At 44.8% G+C, this 25,786-nt stretch overlaps 2 protein-coding genes across 2 annotated transcripts in view; one reads left to right on the top strand and one right to left on the bottom strand.

The window, feature by feature from the left end:
• LOC144115597 (zinc finger CCHC domain-containing protein 24-like) overlaps positions 1-25,786 on the top strand; it is a 204,781-nt gene that overhangs the window by 91,380 nt on the left and 87,615 nt on the right. The window lies entirely within an intron of this gene.
• The window catches only part of LOC144100670 (sodium-coupled monocarboxylate transporter 2-like), an 83,703-nt gene that overhangs the window by 20,462 nt on the left and 37,455 nt on the right, over positions 1-25,786 (bottom strand). Inside the window, exons 2-5 of the mRNA XM_077633538.1 lie at positions 23,531-23,596; positions 21,182-21,233; positions 15,510-15,577; positions 12,552-12,709 (exon numbers count right to left, since the gene is read on the bottom strand). Of these exons, the coding sequence (XP_077489664.1) occupies positions 12,552-12,709; positions 15,510-15,577; positions 21,182-21,233; positions 23,531-23,596 (344 nt within the window). The remainder of the gene's footprint in view (positions 1-12,551; positions 12,710-15,509; positions 15,578-21,181; positions 21,234-23,530; positions 23,597-25,786) is intronic.

Here is a 25,786-nt window from a genome sequence, read left to right on the forward strand (position 1 = left end):
TAAACAGTGCCACATTCAAGTTAGAGTGATTGTTCCGTCAGAGCTACAACATTAAACTCGTAAAAGCCTGACACTGAAAAAATAAAGCGAAAAATTAGGCGAAAACGTACCACGAAACGCACGAAAGCCGCGTTATGTTCGAGCAACGAACTCAACGGATGGCGCGCTCGAAATCCCAGGCGTGGTGTTGAACGTTAAGTGTAGCACGACTGAAAAGTACAGCCGGGTCAGGAAAGAAAGACGAATCTATATTCAGCGTTGAGAAAAGCATCAGCATGACGTCATCGATACCACCGATGAAGGGTATCAAGAGCATGGCTCGCTTCACTGGCGACGTCTGATAAAATACTAAACAAAGGAAAAATGCAAGTGCCGGGGTCGTCAACGCAGAAATGTGCAGAGCGACGCACATGTTTATTACGGTACAGAGTTTAGCAATGGCTGCAGCCCCTCTGAAGGTTTTAGTTGGGGATAATTTAGCGCACATTTCAATAAAAGCTGCTGTTCTTTCACTAGGAACTGGATTACGAATTCAGCTGCTGCAAGTGCACCAGCGTTTGCATATTTGCTGAAGAAGTGTCTCTGCAACGGTTTGATGTACACTTGCCTACTATCATCACCGAGTGGTTTCGACAGTTGCCCTGGAGAGTATCCACGAGGTTCGGCCGGGTTTATGGGGGTGTTACGTCCCAAAGACACCCAGGCTACGAGGGGCGGTGTAGTGGAGGGCTCCGGACAATTTCGGCCACCTGGGGTTTCTTAACGTGCATCGACATCGCACAGTAAGTACACCGGCCTCTAGCATTTCGCCTCTATCGAAATGCGGCCGCCTCGGCCGGGAAGGAACCTGCGTCTTTCGGGTCAGCAGCCGAGCACCATAACCACAGAGCCACCACGGTGGCTGTGTCCACGAGGATTTTAGAAGAAATACGTAACCACCTTTTGGAGACAACGCAGTTTTTGTCTCTGAAGCTTCTGATTTCCTCCTTTCGTTCGCAGCATGGTGGAAGACAGAAGGCAAGCAGTTGTCCTCTGCTCGTGAGTGAACCTGCTGTATCCTCCGCGTCTTTCTTCCCCGAACGCGGCCTTTTCTCTCTCATGCATAAAAACCCAACTGATTGTGGCAAATAATTCATAACGGCTCAGCATACAAAAATGAGCTGAATTCGGGGCTCGTCATGTCATTGCCCCGCGCTTATGTTTTGTCTGTTTTTTGAGCTTTTTTTTAAAGGTGCAGTTTATACATTCTATCCTGATGCACCTTGAGGCACGAAATATGGATAGTCGTTGACAAAAAGCAAGAAAGCGCCTACAATATTTTAACCGTTGCTCATACATGCATTTAGAGTGTCGCTTTAGGAAATGTGAAATCTGTGAGCGTACGCCGCAATCGGCGAACGGCAATGCACACTGGAGGTCAACTGTGACATTGCGTGCGAGAGCTTCCAGTGGTAAAAGGACGCGAAACGAATCGGGAAAGGCATCTCCACAGAATACGACCGTTGGTCGCGTCGAGTCAACACAATATATTGATTAGTTTTACGCACGCTCTCGATGCGAGGCTAAGTACCTCGGCTAAGGCAACGCTGATTTCCTCTTTACACGCACAAGGCGCCACGTCGTCCGCTTGTCCCGTAGGGCGTATAGTCGACGGTCTCTTCCCGTCGAATTACCTACGGAGATGTACCCAACACACTATCTTAGTGCCCTATCTTACGCTGCAGTCAAATCTCATTATAACGAAACGATTTATAACGAAACAATGGATATAACGACCGATTGACGATTCCTCGTGGAAGCTCGATCAACACGGGGTATAACGAAGCTGCAGCTAAAACGAAGTAATCGCCGGGTCCCATCAACTTCGTTAAAACGAGGTTCAGCTGCATATGACACTTATGGGGAAAACGGCGACCAAGGCCCTGAATTTTCTTCGGACATGCGTTTACCACAGGATAAATGTTTGCGGCACCGTTCTGCCGCAACAACTAGAACCAAGTGTCTTCAGGTTCGAAGCAATCGAGTGCTCAGTACTCAGTGATTCTGGCAGAGTGCGAAATGAAGAGAACGGCTCTATGCGACGTTAGCGCTACCTCTTACTGGTGATAGCAAATATCAACGTTCCGCAATCAGTTTGTTTCCTCGGAGAAAGCGACATACACGTGCATGAACAACATTGCTCGACGAACCTTATCATGCAAATGTTATGTCAGCAAAACGAACAACTAAACGCGTCGATGCGCACACGCGTGCTTTCTGCTTTTACATCCCGTGTACGAGGGCATTGGCGCCAGCGCAGTTGTTATGCATGAATTAGTTATTAAATTGTGAGTTTGAATAATAATATTAGTCATAAATCAAACGGGACGAGCTGGCATTTTAACGGACACAAGGCAGCGTTCATGTAAAATGTACGCCAGGGAATCTGACCTCTCGGCATTGTGATCCATATCCGACCGGAGAATGACGAATTTTCCTCGTGCCCGCAAGTCGGACATTCACCTATTAGCCTTGACAGCAATGTCGAAATATCTAGGACGGCTTGCATAGCGATATATAATAAACTCAGAAAGCACAGTAAGACGACATTTATATAATTGCAACATTGCTGCACTTGGGGCGACATGAAAGAAAGCACACGAACACTCTCCGTATGAAAGGAAAGGTATGCGCTGAATTCTGTCGCTCACGTTGCGCGACCTGTGAGCGGCCATTTCGATGAGTTCGGGCTTAAATAGGCAAATTAAATGCCCTGCCCTCCATAGCAAACCATGAGACTTGAGACAATGTCTCAGCCCTCCCTCCTCTGTACCGTCCCAATCCTCCCAACTAAAACCTACACAAAACAATGCCGTATCTCGCCAACACATTTGCAGCTACGCATAAAATTCGGCTGTTCGAAAGCACTTTGATAGAGTCTGTACGACATGAACTGGTGGACGAGGTGCTCAGACATGGCTCTTGTACATATATTCTTGTACAAGAACATTGATAGAACCTGTTTCGTATTCTACAGTACTGCTTACTTTCGTTGGCTCGTCTTGACATGCGCATCAATGTAAAGCTCATGACGAACATTTACATCCCAGTGCCAAAATCGCTATTTTTTCTACAGAAAGTCTGCGCTGCAGAGCAGTCGTGGCCACCGTCGGCCATTTGAAACAGGGCTGCCATTATCCCAGTGGCATCTACTGAGCGGTTTGTCAACTTGTTCAGGCTATTCATAGATGAATGAATTCGATCGTCCAACTGCACCCGCTGTCCCTTACCTCCCGGCTCTCCCCTAGATGTTTAAAACACTTAACTACTTCACTGGGCAACTCTAGCACCGATTAGCACGAAGTCTTCTGCATTTAAAACAGAGTTAGATACTAGTGACTGAGAGTAGAAACTCGATTGTGGTGCAATGTTTAATAAAAACTAGCCAAAATCGCAGGATTCAGGAACTTAAATACTCCGTTTCTGCAAATTGGAAACACTGGTAGAAATTTCACTTTTAAAGACCTGTACATTATATTATTATTATTATTATTATTATTATTATTATTATTATTATTATTATTATTATTATTATTATTATTATTATTATTATTATTATTATTATTATTATTATTATTATTATTATTGATACCTCACAGGCCCCGAAGAGCATTGAGTGAGGGGGGCATCAAGAAAAAGGAGCATACAGAAATAATAAACAACAATAACGGTACAATGGACGTGGTACAAGGCAAAAAAAAAACACCAACACAGATTATTTAAAACGGAGCAAAAATAACATCTGAATAAAACAATAGAAAATACGAAAAACTGCGGAGCGCGAATATGCGAAGAGGTAGTAGTCAGGTGCAAACAAAAACAGTGGTACATCAGAGAACAATATTAAAGCAACTGAAACTGCAGAAAAGCATTTGAATCAATAACAAATGAATAAATGGATACATAGGGTCATTTTAAACTCTATAGGATCAGGACAGGAGATTATGTTGTCAGGAAGATCATTCGAGAGCCTGATTGCTTTAGGTAATGCAGACAAATTAAATGATTGAGTTTTGTCATTTATACGATTGAAGCTGAGATGATAATTCAAGCGCGCTGAGGAGCGGAAAGGTGATTCTAGAGGCAGAAACGAGAGGCGGGTGCAAAAATATTTATGAAATAAACACAGAAGTGAAAGTGAACGACGAATTTCGAGTATCCGTAAATCATCAAGGGTTTTAAGCTGGGAGACACTGGCGAGTGCTTAAGACACTGGCAAGGGGTCTATAATTACTAACAATGTACCGGGCAGCTTTGTTTTGAATAGTCTCAAGCATTTTAATGAGATATTTTTGATGGAGCGACCATATAGATGAGACGAATTTCAACTGGGGTCGTACAAAAGTTAGGTATGCGAGCTTACGAACGGAGCTAGGAGAGTTGCGCAGGTTACGGCGTATGAAACCCAGTGTCCTTGACAGTTTGTTGCAGACTGCTGAAATGTCACAAGACCATGAAACATCTGGAGTGAGCTGAGTTCCGAGATATTTGTAAGGCATAACTTGGGATAGGAAGGTGTTGTTAATAGAGCAGTTGAATTTAGACGTATCATGTTTTCTATAAATGTCAGATTTTCATTTAGTAGGGTTTAGGATCATGTGCCTGTTTTCACACCAATCAACAATAACGCTAAGATGGATGGATGGATGGAAAAACTTTATTTTCGTCAGAGAGCATGTATGGACGATTCCGTGTCAGATGGCCATCAACCCATGGCTGACGGCGACCTGGGTGGCCCACTCCACGGCCCTGGTCTGGACGACCGGGTCTGAGCTGGCCAACACGGCCTCCCACTGCTCGAGGGAAGGATCACGCATAATGTCCGCCGGTGGCGGTGCTATGCTACAGCTCCATAATATGTGGTCATAGGTTGCCAATTCGTGACACCATTTGCACTCCGGCATAATGTCCGGGTAGATTTTGCTCAATACGTATGGGTTGAAGAAACATCTAGTCTGCAATCGTCGCCAAACGCATTCCTGCGCCTTCACCAATTGCTTGTCCGGGGGTGGGTAAATCCTCCGCTCAAGTCTGAAATGATTAGTAATGTCATGAAAGGATACCAGCCCATCTCTCGTGGACCTTCCCGGGACGTCCAGCTCACCTACTCGGCTGACGAAACCTCGAGCATTCTTGTGAGCCGTCTCGTTCCCAGGGTTCCCAGAGTGTGCAGGTACCCAGACAATTTCCGTCTCCGTAATCCCTCGCTCCGTGGCCCGATTCAGCAACCGCGCCGCTGTGACAGATATTCTGCCCCTCGCCAAATTTCGGATGGCTGTTTTTGAATCGCTGAAGATCAGGTCAGCATTACTACTAGTCATAGCTAGTGCTATCGCCGCTTCCTCAGCAGTTTCTGGGGAGCGGGTTTTGACTGATCCAGAGGCGATCAAGCGTCCTCGCCCGTCCACCACCGCTAAGATCATTTTGATGAGTCAGGTGGTCAGCCTCTGAAGTGGTCATGCGGTAAACAACACAGTAATCCGCAGAAAAGTCGTAAACGGGATGAAATATTATTAGGAAGGTCGTTAATGTAAATTACGAAAAGCAAGGGTCCAAGTACGCCTCCCTGTGGTACGCCACAGGTTACATCACATAGTGGTGAGGAAGATCCGTTGACAACAGTGAATTGTTGACGAAATGAGACAAAGTTACGAAGTCAAGGCAATGTGAGAGAATCAAGAGCAAGGGTAGATAATTTAGTAAACAGCCGGCCGTGCGCAATTCTGTCAAATGCTTTTGAGAAATCTAAAAAAATGCAATCTGTTTGCTGGTTATCGTCCATGTTATAATGGAAGGCAGTAGTAAATTCAAATAACTGGGTATCGCACGAGTAGCCTTTCCTAAAACCATGCTGATTAGAAAAGAAAAAGTAATTACGTTCTAGATGGTTGTAAATGTGGGAAGCGATAATATGTTCAAGTAATTTACAGCATATGCATGTTAACGAGGTAGGGCGATAGTTATCAGGTGAGCTTTTGATGCCGGTTTTGTAGACAGGGATGACCTTGACAATTTTCCAGTCAGTAGGCAGTTCCCCGGATGATAAAGATGGCTGAAATATATGACACAAAATCTGGCTGGAAATTGAACTGGTGTTTTTAAGTATCTTGGAGTTTATGTCGTCCAGCAATACCCTCGGCACTAGTGCTGATAGGCTCCATAAATCGGTAGTCAGAGTCGGAAACAATAGGCATACTGGAATGATCTTCCTTAGTAAATACTGAAGCAAAAATCTATTAAACGCAGTGGGGCATTCAGTGTCATCTAGCGGCAACCCATTACTATTGTGTAGTTGTATGAAGCCTTGCTTACATTCTGGAGATATAGTTTGCCAGAACTTCTTAGGATTACTCTGCAAAAGTGATGGGAGATCGTGAGTGAAATATTTGTTTTTTGGCAGCAGTAATAGCAGAACAGTAAGTCTTCAGGCACTGTTTGTAGCTATCCAACGAGGACGACGAGGGAGCAGATTTAGCTTTTCGGTACAAGCGCTTCTTTTTATTTCGTAATCTACGGAGGGTCTTGTTCAACCATAGATTAGTTTTGTCATTAATTACAGAAATTAGCGGAACATGCTTCTCTATCAGCGCAGAGAGTTTGTGTTTGAAAAGCAACCAGTTGTCTTCTGTAGAGCGTTGGTTACTTAGGGGCAAAAATACTTCATCGAAAAATTTGGTAAGTTCAGTATTAATCTTACCATATCTTGCTTTACTATAATCTCTAATATTTTTTGTTGTTTTACCTGCAAACAAACTGACAACTAAAATTTCAAACTGCAGCATCATGGTCGCTAAATCCATCATCGTACACAACCGGCCCTATGGTGTCAAGAGCGGTGGCTAAACTAAATCTAGTATGTTAGAACCACGGGTATTCTGGCTAATGACTTCAAATAAGTTGAAATCTAGAGTTAGCTTAATGAATTTTGTTGCAACAGTATTAGATGAATACAAATTAACCCAATATATTTGAGGAAAATTAAAATCACCGAGCAAGTAAACGTTACTAGGCGCACAGCGCTTAAAACGGATCAAGATGGATATTTTAGACAAAGCAAATAAAATTTGCGTGTTTTACGGCAGTTTCGCAAAATAACTTCGCTGGCGCAAAGCCGTAGCACATGTCGCTTCAAACGGCATTTCATGGGTGCCAATCTTGGGTATTAAAACTTTTTTTTTAGAAGCAGCGCAGTTGTTAAAATTGAGTTTCGAAACTTCCAAATTCGCCAATTTCTTCAAACTGCTTTAGTATATCACCTCTGCGACGGGAGAAAGTTGCGCCTGAAATGAAAATTCTATTTTGATTAGGTGCTAGATTTTAATTCTGACAATTAGATAAAAAAACTTTTCGCCAATCGGTTTAGACTCGCCCAGAAATTTCAGTGCCGTTAGGTATACATGCATGCGAGTAGGACGGAGAAGCAGACTTTCTTCTCAAAGGGCACATAGTAAAACTTAATCCAGTTTTGGTATTACAAATCGATCCCTTATTCTTTCAGGATACGTTCATGCTTTCTCGGCAGCAAAAGACGCATTGATTAATGAGAAAATTGGATTTAGGAAGGGCACAATTGGTTGTCCCCGCCACTGAATGCAAACTTTTGACGTCAAGCCCGAAAAAAAGGCTCAGTGATCACCGATGAAAATAAATGGCAGTATAGCCTGGCCTAAGAGATTCGGGCTCAAAAGTTTATCTTGACTTCATCGCAGTTTGCTTGCGGAAACGGCCGTTGATGGCAATACTAGCATTTTATTTTTTGGCCTTTTCTAGATCTTCAAAGCTCAGCTTTCAGTAAAACTGGCATTTTTGTCATTAGAACGCGATAATTTATCGACAATGGCCAGCTTCACTTCACGGGCCACAGGGGCATTCGCCGCTTCGAACGCCGTAGGATTTTTTTTGCCTCTCCCTCAACGCATGTTGCTGAAATGTCGAAGCTCGGCTTGGGGATGGAAGAAAGAATAACCGCGTCTTCAGCTTGCGATTGTGATTTAAATCCATAATGTGGAACCAGTGCACCGCCAGTATATCTGAACGTGAAGAAAGCAGTTTTTTGCATACCATAGCGGCGGCAACGAAGAACCACATAAGTGAAGATTTACCGTACTATGCTTGTCCGGAAGCAGCAAAAGGATGCCGGACGTGTTAAGCCAGATTATTGAACTTTTCCAGTTTCCTCTATAGCTTTTTGCTTTGCGGTCTTGTTTATTTTTTTCCGAAGCGATCGGCTGAAGGGAAGGTCGGCGTATGCCATGCCCTATGTCGCGGAGCAGCTGCCGGCACTTTGAGGCGCAAAAAGCAGGCGAAGGAATTTCGGAGCCTCCTTGGAAACGAAGCAAGGACACTTGGCGGAACATAAACGCACGGGTGAGTACGGTCGTCGAGTTTAGTGAAAGCAACGATATACGCAGAGACCAGAAGCGGATTTCCACCAGCAGGCTAGCCGGACAAACGTGATGGCAGTACCTAAGCTCTAAGCAGCATCAGAACGAAAGGGCCACAGAGAATCATTTCTATAGAGCTTGTGATAAGAGCGATTATATTTCTTTAATTTCAACCGAACGCATCAAGCCCATCGTCATTGGCGAGTGCTCCACCGCACTGGGTTTTTTTTCCAGAAGCTTTTATTCGGCGCCGCTGCTGGAATGGAATAGGCGGACATAAAAACGATCGTAGCACCATACCGGCAGCCCAGGTGCTCTTTGACCTGCACCCGCCTGCGTTTGCCGATCTGCATGGCAACAAGGACTTTCTTTCTATCCTTAGTTGCTAAGTGCCCCGGAGATTCGAGTTGCTGTTTACAAACGATTCCAGGCTGATGTGTCGGAAGAGCAGGTTTTATTTAGTATTTCGCGCATGCTAAGTTTAACACATGCGCCTGGGCTCGACAGCTGGCTTGTTTCCGCTCATTTTAGGCCGGAAACTGCGGTCTGTGCTGTTGTGCGCTCGCCGCCGTGGTTTTGGAGCTCAGGGTTTTTGCGCTCTCGCATTCCGATACTACGACGCATGCTGACGGGAACTGTCCGCGCCTTGGCGAGGAGATGTAGACGACATTCCTCTAATTTTGGTCCTGAGATATGCATGCAGCAGCCTCCATGAAGCGCTCCCCTCTAGAGCGTAAAGTTCTGAGCAGTGCTTCTCTCCGTGTTTTTGTTGGTCGCTCGTCAATAACGTTGTCCGCTTGAGGCAGGAAGCGTATTTGAGCACCGGAAGTTTAGATTGCTGTCCGGGGTTTAAAGAAACATCGCTTGCCTCGGATTCAGCTGCAGTGTCTACACGTCAGTTTCCCACCTCATTCGAAACAGATGCCTTTAACTTCGGCAATACTGGTGCCCAGTGGGGAGACAAGCATGAAAAGTGAGGCGCACGCCCACCTGTTCTTTTCAGTATTATCAAAAATAATATAAAGCGCACTTAGGACAACAGACAAGGGAGACCAAACAACACAAGCGCTTACTCGCAACTGCGCATTTATTCGAGAAACACACAAAAGGAAGAACAATCACAAACAAAACAAAAGCCATCGCGCAGGCGTAACAGGAAAAGTGCTCATGCAGGTGCGTCAAGATAACAAAACTCTCTTTCATGCAAAACCACCATAGGGTCGGCAACACACGTGTGCTGATTCTTACGGATGTGATAGGCCTCTGAAATCTCTCTGGTTAGCTGATTAGGGTGTCGGAACAAGATTTTAGTTTGGTCAAGCAAAGGCTTGCAGCCGCTGCATTTTGAACAGTGCTTAGAGAGATTACATGAAGGCGACTTATTCAATGACAAAAAATGCTCTTGTAAGCGCACATTAAGGCAGCGGCCCGTTTGACCGATATAGGTCCGGCCACAAGAAAAGGGAATGTGATACACCACTCTTTTTGAACATCTGACATAGCGGTTCTTGTGATTCACAGCGCAGCACCGCTTTCGTTTATCACATACACCGCTGCTAGAGCGCGCAGCAACCTTCGCACAAACACTACTAACTTTCTGAGGGGCAGAGAAGAGAACATTAACACCATATCTGTTACCCACGTTTTTTAGTTGATGAGAAAACTGATGAACATAAGGTATGACTGCAATATTTTTCTTTTTCTCCTCAGAACCCTTCAAAAGTGAACTATTGAACACTTTTACTTTTTTCAGCACCTTGCTAGAAGCTAGAACCAGCACGTCCTCTGGAAATCCAGCCAATCTTAGTCTGTTCACTTGCTCGCAGAAACTTTCCTTCATTTTTTCCTTCATTTTTCCTTCAGGCCGCTGCCTTAATGTGCGCTTGCAAGAGCATTTTTTGTCATTGAATAAGTCGCCTTCATCTAATCTCGCTAAGCACTGTTCAAAATGCAGCGGCTGCAAGCCTTTGCTTGACCAAACTAAAATCTTGTTCCGACACCCTAATCAGCTAACCAGAGAGATTTCAGAGGCCTATCACATCCGTAAGAATCAGCGCACGTGTGTTGCCGACCCTATGGTGGTTTTGCATGAAAGAGAGTTTTGTTATCTTGACGCACCTGTATGAGCACTTTTCCTGTCACGCCTGCGCGATGGCTTTTGTTTTGTTTGTGATTGTTCTTCTTTTTGTGTGTTTCTCGAATAAATGCGCAGTTGCGAGTAAGCGCTTGTGTTGTTTGGTCTCCCTTGTCTGTTGTCCTAAGTGCGCTTTATATAATTTTTGAAAATGAAAAACCAACTAGCTCAGATGTCAATTCCTTTTCAGTATTAGTAGGCAGGAAGTGCTTGCAGGGGGAGTCAGCTACATCTGGGCGAAACTCTCGCACATTCAGTATGACAGTTCTTGCGGGGTATGCGAGGGTCTCGCCCAAATAGGATTCGTAACCGGTTATTCGTTACTAAATAAAAAAAAACGCTTCCCGCTCAGTGGGCCGGGAATTCGAACAGGCGACTATGTAAGACCGGCGCACTACAGACTTAGTCTGGAGCCCACTGTTTCATGTTTTTCCTCCTGCATGGTATATTGCGAGGAGTTAAAGCATATGCAAATGATAAAAGGGCATTCATACATTCCCTAGAGGGGTAGGCAAATTAGACGCAGTGTCATAATTTTTTTACGGTGCTGTCGATTGGAGGAGTAATTGATTGAACAATCGTTTTGGAATGAAAATAATCTTGCCGAACGCAGAATAAAAGACAGCCCTATGCTGCCGCCGGGATCCTAACCCACGATGTGAGGATGATGAAGTGCGCTTCTTCATCCTATTGACGGAGATACGCGGGCCACTCACGTTTTTTAAAGTACAGATGCCTTCGAAACCAGAGGCCGAGATAGCCTTTTGCTTCCGAATTCACAAAATCAAGAGCTTATGCTATTTTTTTGGTTCTGTGAGAACTTCACGCTTGTACATGTAATTGGCGACAAATCAAAAAACAGCGAATCTAACGCGGGCGCTCGACTACTGATCCGGAGTTCCCGGGTTCGAACCCGACCGCGGCGGCTGCGTTTTTATGGAGGAAAAACGCTAAGGCGCCCGTGTGCTGTGCGATGTCAGTGCACGTTAAAGATCCCCAGGTGGTCGAAATTATTCTGGAGCCCTCCACTACGGACCTATTTGTTCCTCTCTTCTTTCGCTCCCTCCTTTATCCCTTCCCTTACGGCGCGGTTCAGGTGTCCAACGATATATGAGATAGATGCTGCGCCATTTCCTTTCCACCAAAAACCAATTATTATTATTATTATTCTAACGCGAAAAAAAAATTGGTGAACGCCTTTCTTGAGATACGCCCTATCATGCGGCGGATTCCGCGATAAGCAGAAAGTGACCGAGTTTTGTTGACGGCATATTTAACATTCACAGATTACGATGTGAAAAAGCGAAACGATTCAAGCTGTTTATGCTTTATCACATGTACACAATGTGAAGTTAAGAAACGCACTTTTTGGCGAACTGGCATCGCGGTCCATAACACTGTAGCAATCATATCTCGGTCTCTGGCACACGTAAAGGTGCTCGGCTCGATTACAGCCAAACCGCTGTATACTGCCCAGGCTATTAGACCTCGCGTGTCGTGTCGGGTGCATTCGAGCGTGCGTGCGAGAAAAATGTGTGAATGGAGCGCGTGTTATGTTCTCGAGTGCTTTTATGCACAGAGAAAGGTAACTAACTATGCCTATAGTTTGTGTAGCAGTAAATATATATATATATATATATATATATATATATATATATATATATATATATATATATATATATATATATATATATATATATATATATATATATATATATATATATATATATATATATATATATATATATATATATATATATATATAAAGCTTGATTTGCTTTCCCCTGTATATCGCTGTATGAAAAAAAATATCAATCAATTTCTGCTTTACCCATCTCATCATTACTTCTCGTGCCCTCTCTTTCGAGGCTGCTACAATAATGGCCTCATTACGAAAAGCGCTAACGTGTTGCAGCGCTGATACCCTTGGTGACGCCATCGTTTGTGGGAGAGTTGAACGTGACTAATGTTTCCATGTGTGTGCAGGGTCTCACCTGAAAGCATATTCCTTAATGTTGATGTCGCTCATGGGCCTGAGCAGTACCTCGGTGTTGCGAGAGTCGTAGATGACTTTTCCTATGACGGTCACGGGAGCCATTAGGATCAGTATGGCCTGGACGCAGTCTGTCCACACGACACCTCGAAGCCCACCCTGTCGGAAAGAGGAATCGGAACATTGCAGAAAGATGCCCACATATATGTTGGGCGCGGCTGTCGACTGACCCGTGTCAAGATAGTGTGGCCTCGCCGTTCGTGACTACTTGCTATATTCAAGAATACACGCTCAACAAACTGGCCTTCGAAACGGTGCTAGTTGATTGATTTGGCGCAGTGATATGAATTAGCTATTTAAGATTGAGGCTCACGTCAATACGCGGTCACCACGGTTATTTCGCAGCTGTCGACAGCAAATAGAGTGCAAGTTAAAGCTGGTAGCGTATGCTGCCACAGGTTAAACACAGGTTAAACATCGTGGTCCCAGCCTGCACTTTCACCTCTGATTTAAGCCTCTTTGTAATCGTTACAGCTGCGTAGGGCATGGACCGGACACAGGTCTTGCTAATTAGTGGGTGTATTTTCGTCGCGTCCTCTCGCGGTCTCTCTCGGCAGCACATCCAAATTTTATGGCGGCCGGCGTCAAAAAACTGTACTGTGCCAAGGCTTCCCCAGCAAAACGTTGGCAAGAGCCTTGCGATGCAGCTGTTTCTGCCACGCGCCGTTAGGAGGAAGTTTCATCCGTGGCTGTTCTGTCCAATCACGTGGCAACTCATGAAGGTTGTGGTTCGCCGACTTACGCGTCGATTGCAGCGAAATTTGTTGTGCTACAAATTTCATGGACTAAACGTGGTTTCTGTTCGAAGGGGAGTGTCGCCAACGAAAAGTTCTGAAACGAACATTAATCATGTACTCCGATATGGCAGCGTGAGAACTCTGGGCATATATGTGATGCGGGTAAATTTTGAAAGTCGCAAAAAAACATTGAATTAAGAGTTTAGAAATTACACAATTAGACCTTTTTTGAAATATGAGAATAAAAAAGTGTTTTTATTTCAACCTTCAAAGTCGGGAAATCCGATGTCTCATCAGCGTAGCTTGATGTTGCGGTTGGGAGCCATCAGTAGGGCAATGCAGCGTAACGTGTGATCAGAAATGTCGATTTCATCCCCTTCAAAAGTCCCGCGAGACGCAGAGGTTGCGCAATCCGCGGGAGCGACCGGCGACTACACAGGAAAGAAGAGATCATGGGCGATCGCGATTCGCGACCTGCGGAGCTCCGTGACGAGGATTGCTTGCCGACGTCCTGCAGCTGAGCAGCATACAGTTCATAGCAGCGCGTTGCTGTGCTAGTTCGTGTTTATTCAGTGAAAACATAACAGCGCTAATTATTCAAATAAACGAAGATGGAAAAAGATCTTTCATCCTGTCTGGTCTTATCCTGTCATTGCTACTCCAAAAAATTGGAGATACTGTGCTTTTACTACGCCTAGGAGCCTAGCACTACATTAGCGTACGGACGTTCCAAACTCCAAACACTCGTGATGCATGCCGAACATGTCGAAGCACATGTCCATGTTGTTAGAAACATTCGTTTCAATGTGCACGAGGACACGTTTCGTGAACACAACAGATGAGACTTTACCACAGCGACGTGTGTGCCAATGTGTTTTCGAAAGCGTTGTTGTTGCCATGATCGGTAAGGGAAGAATGAAGTACACGTACTAGCATCTCTAGATCGAGTTGCACGCCGTGCCACGGACAGTACGAAGGCGTAAAGGGACAAAACGGATTAAATACCAAAAAAGTAGACGGCCTTTTTAGTTTTGTTTCACAGAACAGACATGCAGCATGCCTGCCACCTTCAGGGAGCGTGGTGCCAATGCACATGCCACCTCCAGGGAAAAAAAAAGCAGTACTGGTACGCGTCGCCAGCAATGTAATCCACAAGTGTGGTGGATCGGGTCAGTTAATGCTTAAACGTCATTTCTCAAGCGCTTAATCAGTTGGAAGTAGCGTTCTCCCATGTCTGTCTCCTTGTGTTCGTTTAAAATATTAGCGCTTCCGAAATGACGCAGCATTGTAAGCAACCACAGCAGAACGCCATCGGACCAATCACCGAAATTTCGAAAAGCGCAACGATGTTCTCAATAATGCTAAAAAGAGTCGTACGTGACTCCGCTACAGCTTGAAAAGATGGCCTCTCTAGGTACACGGCAGAAGGTCGAGCAGACGTTTTGGGAAATTTTAAGCCCAACCAACCGAAGGACTCTGATCTCGACTTTGAGAGCCGAGGATGTTCGTGTTCAGTGGTGGCATTGTGCTCACGTGTTTATCAGCGCGATGGAGAAAAAACAACAGAAAATTGAGGTAAGTGAGTCGCAAGGTTTTGTGTGCTGCATCCGTATGTAGTATATTTATTATATGCTGCGCTAATGAAGGTATGGGCTTCCAGAAATTCCACTTTCACAATAAGGTGAGGCAAGAACAGCTCTATTAATGCCAGCTTTATATTAGCGACGTCTAAGTCGCATTCAGTTCAGAAATAAAGACCGAGACCATGGTAAAGTTCCGCTGGTTGCGGCATAGTTTGACTTTTATTTGTTGGAGCAAAGTGAAGGCAGCGCCTTTTGAAAACTTTTTATATTTTTTTATAAACTTCCCACACGTAGATGAGCAAGGGCGCAAGCAGGGTAAAAAAAGCATTTGTCATTTTCCGGTGAAGCGACTCGCTATGGTTCGACCCGTTTTGCTTTCTCCGCTAGTTGCACTTTGGCAGGTATTCTATTTATTATTTTTTTTGCGTTTAGCGGTGTAATCCGGGTACTGCGATTACTTCGCAGAGCTAGGCCGTAAAACTACGGGCCGAATTTTACCGGAAAGGGACGGTACTTTCACATTACAAACCGATAGAGGTATTTCAATGTGCCTCACATGAATTTCAGATTTACACTCACCAAGGCCGTGTAGACAGTTCCAGCTACTCCAATGCCCAATGTCGTCCATTGTATGGGTAGATTGAAAACTGTGATGAGAAAGCGAAACGACGCTTGAAGTGAAATAAAATCAACGCTTGGAGCTTCATCAAAGCATCCAGAAACTGTCATGCATATTAATTTCTTTGCTTATTTGAAACCTCAACACTAAACTCACGTAGATAATTGAACTCCGCGTCATACAGATGACAAATCGTCTATCAAAACAGGACAAATTAATAAAAGGGCAACAGTTTACACTGAATGCCTGCAGCTGTCACGACGTTCGGAATTAGCGCGGTCTGCATCTGCCGCAGTACTCCTCTTGACATGTAATTTTTATTGCAGCTCACCGAAATTTCCTCTGCGCTGTTATACAACCTTTCACGAGCAGGTGGAGTAACTCTGGGCAAGGAAGTAATTGATTTTAATTGCCGAAGCAACACCGGATTGTGAGCCATGCCGTAGTGTAGCGTTACGAATTATTTTGACAAATCACGAGCGTTTTGGCATTTCTCCTCTAATTAAATCTAGCTGCCGTAAGCAGGAACTGGATTCGGGACGTCGTATTGTCCTGCAGAACGCGTGTTCTTCATCGCGTTCTTCAAGCTTTTTGAAAGACTTTAGCACGTAAAACTGAAAAGAAAAAAAAGCTTCGCGCTTCACAGCTATGCAGCTCTCTCAAAACCATTTTCGCCCCTATGCCCATCTATGCATCACATTCATGCGCTCAGGAGCACAGACTGAGACAGGTATAATAAGCTGGAAGCTTAGAAGCGCCAATAAATCCAAGAGCTTTTCTGTAATTCGTCGTCTAAGACGGGTTCCAGTTGAGTCACGGGCTGGCCACGGTTGAGTGGCGCCAGACGGCTTTGGTGGGCAGTTGTCCACAACTGATGGACATATACCAAAGCAGCACAGATAATCGGCCCAATATTAAAAGTGTATTGGCAAAGGCCGGTCGTGCAAAGGACCTGAGTGAAACCATCCACTTGCAATATTAGGCCCATGACCTGAGCTGCTTGGGTAAATATGCGCAAATAAAGCTGAATGGCTCTTTGCAGTGTGTGGTGCAGCATTCTTTCGTCACACAGCACTCTACCGAACTAAACTTTTTGTTTTAACGCATCCTGCGTCGTATGTCCTATATAAGCAGCTGGGTTACGTGTGCATACATTCGTGTTTAGGACTAAACATGACGACTCGACTTATCTTTGTTGACCTAACAAGCTCTGAATATACAGTACTGCGAAAGCGCACTTATTCTTGGGACGCAGTGCCGCCATCCCTTCAACCCTGAAACTTGACACAACAGATGCTCGAAAAACGTTACGTAGCGTTGGTTCAAACCTAAAGCCCGCTTACAAGGCACTGTGATCTCATTTCAGACTCACCGTTCGGCTCTTACATTTTTCTTTCTTACTGCAGCTGCCATGCTCCGATCACTATGATATTCTCCGTAAATCATGTGCCAGTATTATCATGTCCATCTGCTGTACAAGAAACCTTACTACCGACATCCAATTAGGACTCTCCTGCCACCGCCAGATCCCGGCGAATTTCAAATTTAATCGCCCCATCTTTTTCTCTGCCGCGGCAACAGTTTTTTTTTATTTTACCCTTTATATAATCTCAGTTGCTCAAGCAGACAGGAGGTTATCTGTCCACCATGTTACATGCCGTGCAGCGTTCATGTCATAACATGTGACATTACAAATTGGGCAGCTTTCTCCAATTTCGCGCAATCTAAGGCTTTGCTTTTAGCTTTGCTAGGATGCCCGACAGTGCGCAGCGGTCCTTCAACTTTGGGCTGGCGACGTGTCTGGCAAAACTGCGCCGAAGTCGTCTTCATGTGCTGAACTACACTGCTCCTCTCACCTGCAATGGAGCTGTCAAGTCTGTTTCTGTCCGCAATTACGCTGCCACTTGCCAACTTTCACGGCAGTCACGGGGAGAGCAGTGCCCTCCGGTATTGCACCGCAGAGCGAATGTCAAACTGTGTCAAAGGTGTTGCCATGCGAACAGTACTATCAAGCGGTCGTACCCCTAAACTCTGTTTCCTTTTGCTTCACGTCAGACTTGTTACAAGTGCTTTAAGAGCTGAACACACACTTCTTTATCCCCAACAGGATAAAGAAGTGTTTTGCATAAGCTTGTGAACTTGAGTTAAAGGCTTAACTCGTCGTTGTGCAACATGTAGTATCCTGGCTGTTGGGTTAAATGTGCCATAGCGTGCTCAGTTTGGAACAAAATGCATGCCGTCGGAATAGGAAAGGATGCGACTGGTAACAATGCTCTACGAGAGCGTTATGGCGGCTCGATATTTTTGGTTTCCTTTTGTTGTCTTATCGTTATTAACCCCGTGCTATCCGAGTGCAGCTTCTGCCAAAGCTGCTGATCGATGCGGGCTTGGTGGTGGCGCTCACGTAGTAAACGGTGCAGATGCAGGAATGCAACAAGCTAGACCTCCAGAAAAGTCACAACGTCTCTGCACCAGCGTCATATACAGGGCATTTCACCTAAGACTTTACACACTGTTTAAAAATAGGCTTTTTGAGTTAAAAGAGCGCTTTTTTGCATTGCATTGTCTGTCTGTCTGTTGTTGCCAGGAAGAAAGAAAAGAAAAGTGCACAGGTGTGCTCACTGGCTCAAACCGAGCCACAATCGCTACTACGTGCAGATAGTAGGAGAGTTGAAAGACGGGATAGAAAGACAGGATAGTAAAGACGCGCGGAATAAAGACCCAGGCCGATCCTGGAGGCAGTCAATACCGGGCCAATCGGTGGCGGAAGTGAAGCAACCTTCAAACTCTCCGCCACATTTCCAAAAATAAGTCCAATTGTTAGCATTGTCAGCGGCGTAGTACATCAGAATACATCTGAGATGTGCTAATAGCAGGCTGGTTAACTAATATTGAATAGTTAACTTTTTAACCATTGCTGTTGGGCTCCTTAATAATTTAGAGGTGTGTAGCCCACCGTATGTAACATCCATGTGAGTTTTTAGAATTAAAAAAAAAAACGTCGTTGCATTCGGTGCGGTGGCTCAACGAATTTTGGCTATTTCGACGAGTTGCGTGCACTGGAGAGGTTGCTTTGCCTGCAAGTCCTTTGAAAGCGCATGTATTTCGTCGCGATGCAGCCGTAATTTGTTGGGTCACAGCGCCGAGGGTAACTATGTTTTTCGAAACTCTAAAAACTGATATGGATATTACTTACGATGGGCTACACGCCTCTCAATTATTAAAGTGCTTAACAGTAATCGTTAAAATGTTAACTCTTTTTTTTAGTTACCCATCTTGCTAGTTAGCACATCTTAGCTGCATTCTGATATACTACACCACTGACAATGCTATGCCGAAGAAATCGCTCTTCTAACTCAAAAAACCTATTTTTAAAAATTGTATAAAATCTTAGGTGAAACACCCTGTACAGCGCCCAGTCATTTGTATTTTACAATTTCTGCGCTTTCAGAATATTTGGCTCACTTCTGTAACAGCTGGAATAACCATTTCGCACACGCATTTGCTCTCTTTCGTTCTCAGAAGACACGCCGATACGCTCGCATTATATACATACTCAAACTCTCGTCTCGCTCTAATGCGACTGCACTGACATTAGCGAAATGCAAGAGCACGTTATTCACAGGCATGGTTCATTGAAGACCGGCTTTTCTACGGCGCTGGTATCTTGGGGAAACAGCGGCATCGGCATCTATCAATCTATCGTGTGACCCGATACCAGCCGCCATTGTGTTATGTACGACTTACGGTAGCAGCCCTAGCAGACCCCGTATGCACCAGGCGAGCAGCCCTTCGCCCTTAATAATGCCCTTTTTTAGCACATTTATTGCTTCATAGGTGGCTATAGGTATACATTGCAAGGAGAAAAAGTTGAAAACATTCTTTACTCGGTCAGTATCATGACAGTTTTGTAAGTGAGGCTAGAGACACACTACGACTGAACTGAAGTCCCGTGTGCTTTAATTCTGTCTTTTTTTTTCATGTGAGGCTGTCCAGATGAGGTCCGCACGCCGTACTTTGCAGAGCTTCTGCAAAACATAACAGAGTTGAGGCAGCGCAGGTGCTTCTGGTGTCCTTGTCTCTCGATAGAAAACAAGCTTATCGCAGCCGAACCAAGTGGACGGCAGAAGCCATCGCAGAAAAACAAAAATTGCGCTTAAAAATTGCATTCATCGCTCTATTACACACACAGAGAGAGAGAGAGAGAGGACAACTGAATTCAATCGTAATTTTCGGTAAAAAGCAAATTTATGGCTTTTCTTAGGTAAGTTAATGTTTATCCGACAGCAAAGAACGCATTCATTGCTGAGAAAATTGGATTTAAAATTTTTGCCTAAACTCATACGCGTGACGTCTATAGCGAAGAGGACTCCGTGGTCGCAGTGTACGCTAGCCTCAGGGATCCGCGTGTGGGCGCAAACCTGTTTCGGCGCACCGCAGTTTACTCGCGCTAACGATTTCATTCATTTAACTTTTCTAGCACACAAAAGCCATATTTTCAGTGAAACAAGCGTCTTTGTATCGACACAGGCCAACCTCAGTTTAGCTTCAGTGTGTCTTTATTTAGCGATCACTGTGTAGCATGCGCAGAGCCAACTTCTCAGCCGTCTCAAGAACAGAAAATCTCCAGGCCGCGCCCTTCTCCTCGTCATCATAGCCTCGTTCGCAGACATTTTCCTTCCCGTCGCGAAAATAGCCTATGCTGTAACGACTGCGCATTGCAGCAGTTTTTCTTGTAGCTGTAGATGCAGTACTGCAGTATACAATGCAGTCCATAGGCCATCTGGTATAACGAAGGCGATTGACTTGGTGTACTCGTACGCGGAGCAGTCACTGTAAAGCATCTTTTCACTATAGCATCATGTGTGCTATAATGCTAGGTGGGATATGTATTGTGGCCTAGGAGAATATCTGACAGCAGAGCCATAGCGCCTCTTTAAAGTAGATACGAAGAGTCGAATTTTCGCCTGTACACAAAATCGAATAATATGCAGGATTTGCGAAGATCCAGCGAGCTTACGAAAGCAGGGAAGCGTTTCGAGAAGAAATGCCATATAGCGTATATATTATGGCCGAGAACTTTGGAATTTTTCGTGGTAGCGCTGGACGCTCACAATGAATTTGATCTTCGAACTGCTCGCGGTGCTTACTCACTGCAGGCTGGAATTTCGTCCAGTATTTCATGGCGCGGGATGTTTTGTGTTTTTGAGTTAGTTAATTGCGCTAAACGATTTCTGTTTGTAAACCTACGGACGAGAAATTCACGGTACATGGTTAACCACGCATTTGCGCTTTTTCCTGCTACGTCTGCGTCAGTAAGCTAGTTCTCGCTGATGAAAGGGCTTATCCTTAAGAGGGTTCCAATTTCGGAGGACTAGAATTTCATAGGCTCGTCATATGGTTGATTTCTGTCCGCTGCGATAGGTTCTGTGGTTAGGATACTGCAATGCTGGTCGTTTCCATTTTCTTTTTCTTACGTATGTAGGTACACCCCACTCCTGCCGAGCAGCGCTGTACAAAAACAAGAGCGATCGTATGACTGCAAATGTAGTCGAGACGTTCGTGGCGTTGTCATTGGCGAAGCATTTTATTTCAATAACGATACTCGAGCTGTGAAGTTGAGTACACTCACCAGTGGCGGCTGCTACCGAGGCCGAGAAAAGTGCCACCGCGCCAATTGTTTGCTGAAAAAGAAAAGTCACTGTATCCTTACCGGCGTGTAAAGTGGCGTGTGGTTAGAAGTTCGGCACTGCACAACATTCAGAAACTCTATATTCTGGCTTTTCAAAAAAAAAAAGAAAGAAAATAAATCATCTCTGCGTGTCTAAAACAATACAGTATTTAGTCATTTTATGAGATCTTTTCTGTCCAAAGTGTGCTGCGGCGAGAGAAGGTTTGGTGAAGTTGAGTGAGTTTTGAATTTCAGTGCGACGCTTACCACATAGTGAAGAGCAGGAATCGTTTCGGACTTTACGACCTTAGGCTGGGGCTTGCACTCTTTGTGCATCTGCTGCTGTTAGAAAGGCGAGAAGCTCGGAGTAGGTTGTTTCGAGAATTTTCAGTGATAGCTATGAGAAAACAGGGGGCGGAGGGGAGTAGGAGACTGACTAGATTGAGGTATGGTTTAATTGGTACGGCAGTAGGGCCCAGCTCTCTCTCCGGGAATGCTTAATTACACAAAAATTCACTTTGCACTAGTTTGAGTTTACAATGTGTCTTATGGCTTAGTGTGCAGTTTCATGACGTAACTTGTGTATTATTTGACCCTGCTTTTGAGAGTGTGGCATGTCAAGCGGCCCCATTGTTATGCACGGCGTTAGGTTACGTATCTGTTTAGACTCGTCGTTGTGTTTTGGATTTAATAAGGCTAATATATATGCTTTCGGTAACGTCAATGGGAAAAAACACAGATAATAATTTTGCTTTCCAAAATTAGGTTGTCTTTCCGTAGTTTTTATTTTATTGCACTACTCACTATTGTAACCACTAAAGCGTACGCAGGACTGCACGTAATAAGTATCGAGCGATTACTTTGCTTGTTTGCAGTGTTTTTCTTTAGTTTGCCAACACTAACCACCATATGCGCTATCTAGTATTTATTTAGTGCGCGCGCCTCGTTCTGTGTTCTAGTTTAATACAGTTGTGGAAGAACGACAGAACTTTCGTTTTGTACGGACAAAAAAGTACTCGTTTAACAGCGAGATTTAGAGGGCACAGTATGTCTGTTTATGACAAAAAAAGAAAAGGCTGAAAATTTTACCTGCAGTTGTTAGGTTTAAAGTTAGTACAATTAGGAGAGTAGCTAGGCAAGCGAGCAAATTCAGTGCTTTTTTTAAGTTTGGGGGTTATTCGCGAGGTCTTGGAACAAATTATAAAGTAGTCGCTGGAGCTTTGCCGAGCTCTCAGCATTCAAGCTGTTTTAGACAGAAAATATGGTGAGTCTTCAAAATCACCAAAGCTCCAAAATTGAGACAGGACCTCCATTATGGGATTTGTCTATTCCTTGCGCACGCTAAATGGCGAGAAAACATGTGAAAAACACCGCTAATCATGGGCACGAAACGAGGCGCTAGGAAAAAAAAGTATGTGTAAGTGTCCGTAATTAAATAAAGGTTCTCTTCGTCTCGTTTCCGGCAGGAAAGTTGATGACAGCAGCGAAGTTAGTTATTTGTACCAGAAGGGCGTCTAAGCCAAGCGGTCTTTAAAACGCATAGAGCGGTAACGAGACAATGTCTGCAAAATATTTTTTATCAAAGGTTACAAAAGTTATACCTTTGCACAAACCCCACACGATCGTGTGTGTAGGCATCATTACAACGATAAAGACTACAATCAGTGCGCATCAGTATAAAACTAAGCATCTGGCAAAGGCTTCAACACACATTAAAATTTCAAAGCAAATCTTAAGCTAACGCCGAATGGAAAAGTGCTGCAGAGTTTGAGAGCTTTTATATCAGTATTCTAAACCCTGTCGGTGAAAGTACACATTGATTTCACACTGCAACGCCGGCAGACGGGATACCTTTCTGTGGGAACACTTCGGTTAAATAACAAGCAATCATTTCTTGCCGCTGTCGAGAAAACCGTTCAAGTATCAGAAGCAGCCATTATACATCCGCCATATATACTAACACTGTGACAAAAAAAAAGTTATTGCATCACTTTCACTGCTTACTATGAAGCCTGTCTTAGTTTTTTATAACCACAGTTGAATTTGTTAAATTACGTTAGAAAAATATGACCGTTGTTATTTTGTTCTGTTTTACAACATAATGCAGCTGTCGGAACGCACATTTAAGCCGTGTGAAGGCTCGTGATATCGCTGTTAGCCTAAGTAGCTGGTAGCTTTCACTGTGGCCATAGAATAAAGTGCTGGTGTTTATGAACACAAGTGGTGAAATTAACTCTTTACAAATAAAATTTCGATTGCCGGTTCAAAATGAAGCCATGCTTCCGTGCATTTGTGGACGTGTGTACTTACGCTGAGGAATAAATAGATGCAACACGCACCGAGGCCTACTTTGTTCCCGTATCGAAGGCGCAGGTACTGCAAACGGCAAGAAGAAAAGCAGTGCGCATGTGTCTATGATGTCGACAAAAGATCACAAAGGTTGTGATTGAACACTTGCTCTTGCATAACGCCTTTCGATAATGCAATAACAAATTTGTGCGCTTAAATTTCGCACACAGCGGTAAATCTTTCACTGCAACGTCTATTTTCTTCTGCGCAAGCAATGGCTCTATACGAGAGGGCATTTCAATAAACTTAATTGTTTAGAGTTTCAATGCCTCGAAGCTGCACGCGGTCTACGAGAGAGTCTTAGTGGAGGGCCCACCTCCCGGAGCTCTTTAATGTGCAGTGGACAAAGGAAAATGAAAAAAGCCTGTACTTTTGAAGTCACTTCTGTAAGGAACTCTTGGAGGTAGAGAGAAGAAGGCGTAACGTTGTCGCGCTTATGTCGATTAAGAAGTGGCGCTGCGCGCTTCTGTGTTTAGAGCAGCAACCACAGGTACAATTTTTCGGAGACGCCATTTTGGCTGCGCTGGTCGAATTTTTCAAGTGTTAAACAACTTTTTCTAGGCTATTGTTCCACCACCTATTTCGCTTGCTGCCCGTGGTGGGGGTAGCCCAAATTTATGGCAAACCGGCAGACTACAGGTAGCACGGCCAAATGGCGGCTTATGCCAACCGTAGATGGAGTGCGTCGATGCGCGCGCACATAGAGTGGTGACGATTACGCCATTTCGGCTCGAACAATAGATGTCATCACTCTAAGCTGGAAAGCGGCACACGTATGTACATTGAGGCACTCTAACCGTAAAATGTGATTGCATTCGGAATAACAGCGAAACGATGCGATTGTTCTGTATCCAGCTTTCCGAGCTAACACTACTGGCGACCTCAGCACGAAGGTCGCGCGTTGTTTTCAACGGGGCACGCCCTTTCAGCGAAGAATTAAAGTCGTGACAGAAGCTTGGAATCATCGTGGGTGAGCCCTTTTCTCCAAGCCATACCGCAGAGGCGCCGTGCAGATTCATTACTGCGCGAAAGTTTTCTTTCCTATACCGAATAAAAAAAATTGAAAGAAGTGAAGCTGCTACGAAAGCGTTCAAAGTTACTTTGCCTTTTTTACGACCTTGCTGCGGGGCGTAGAGTAGCAGCCAAGAAATCTGTGCAGCGGGAGAGGGGTAAATAATGTGGCTGTTCGGTCTTACACTGGTACATTACAGTGGTAATTACACTGGTTTGAGACTTACTGTGAATGCATGTGTGACCTCTTTCTACATGTCGGATTCTCATGACTTACACAACTTTCGCCCGCGCACCGTCGGCTGTCAGAGAGAGCACAAAACGCGACTGCGACGAGCTCAGCAGGTTGACGAGCAGATTAACTTCTCCAAAGCGTTCGAACGGCTGCCGCGTTTGCTTGATTTTTTGCCCAAGCACTTCACTGTAGCTAACGCTCGGCCTCAGTCTGCCGGCACTTTCGAGCCGCTTTGAGGCACAGCTGTAACGAGCCTTCACGCATAGGCTCACGGCTCTAGGATATGTCATCTTCAGCGAAATCCATGGAATGGGACTCGCCGGGATGCCATAGGGTAACGACAGAGACGCCCCTTTTTCCTCCCTTGAAATTAATTGCAAACTGGTGATTGAAAGCCGTATTCTTATTATCCTTCCTCCAGAGCGACAGTGGTGCCGTGTAGAGTCCGGAGCAACAGGTGTTTCGCCTCCAGCAGTTCCCGATTAAGACTTCCCCTCCCTACCCGCGTGCGCAACCTCTTGCTTGTTGAGAGCTGGTTTTAAGCGCGCCGCCCAGTGAGCGGTGCTTCGCTGCTGTCACAAAGGCACTCGCATTTTACCTAAAGCCGCCATATCAGCTCAGACCGGTCTCCAAAACAGCACCAACGCCCATCAGTCTTTGGTTTTGATATCAGCGCATTGTGATAAATGTTGGGATTCTCTTTATCCCCGCTAATCAAATGTTCTTGATAGACTGATGTCTACTTTTCAAAATTAGAGTACAGAACGCGAAACAGCCTTCGCCACCAGCCGATTGGGGGAAGCATTGTCGACCTTCAAGTTGAATAATAATCAAGTCGTATCGCCGCCGCAGCAGTGGCTCAGCGGTTATGGCGCTCGTCTGCTGACCTAAAAGGCCCCACGTCTTTCGGTTCTTTCGATCCCAGCAGCGGCGGTCGCGTTTCTATGGAGGCGAAATGCTAGAGGCCCCCG

Source organism: Amblyomma americanum, chromosome 1 (assembly GCF_052857255.1).
Source record: "Amblyomma americanum isolate KBUSLIRL-KWMA chromosome 1, ASM5285725v1, whole genome shotgun sequence".
NCBI classification, from domain to species: domain Eukaryota; kingdom Metazoa; phylum Arthropoda; class Arachnida; order Ixodida; family Ixodidae; genus Amblyomma; species Amblyomma americanum.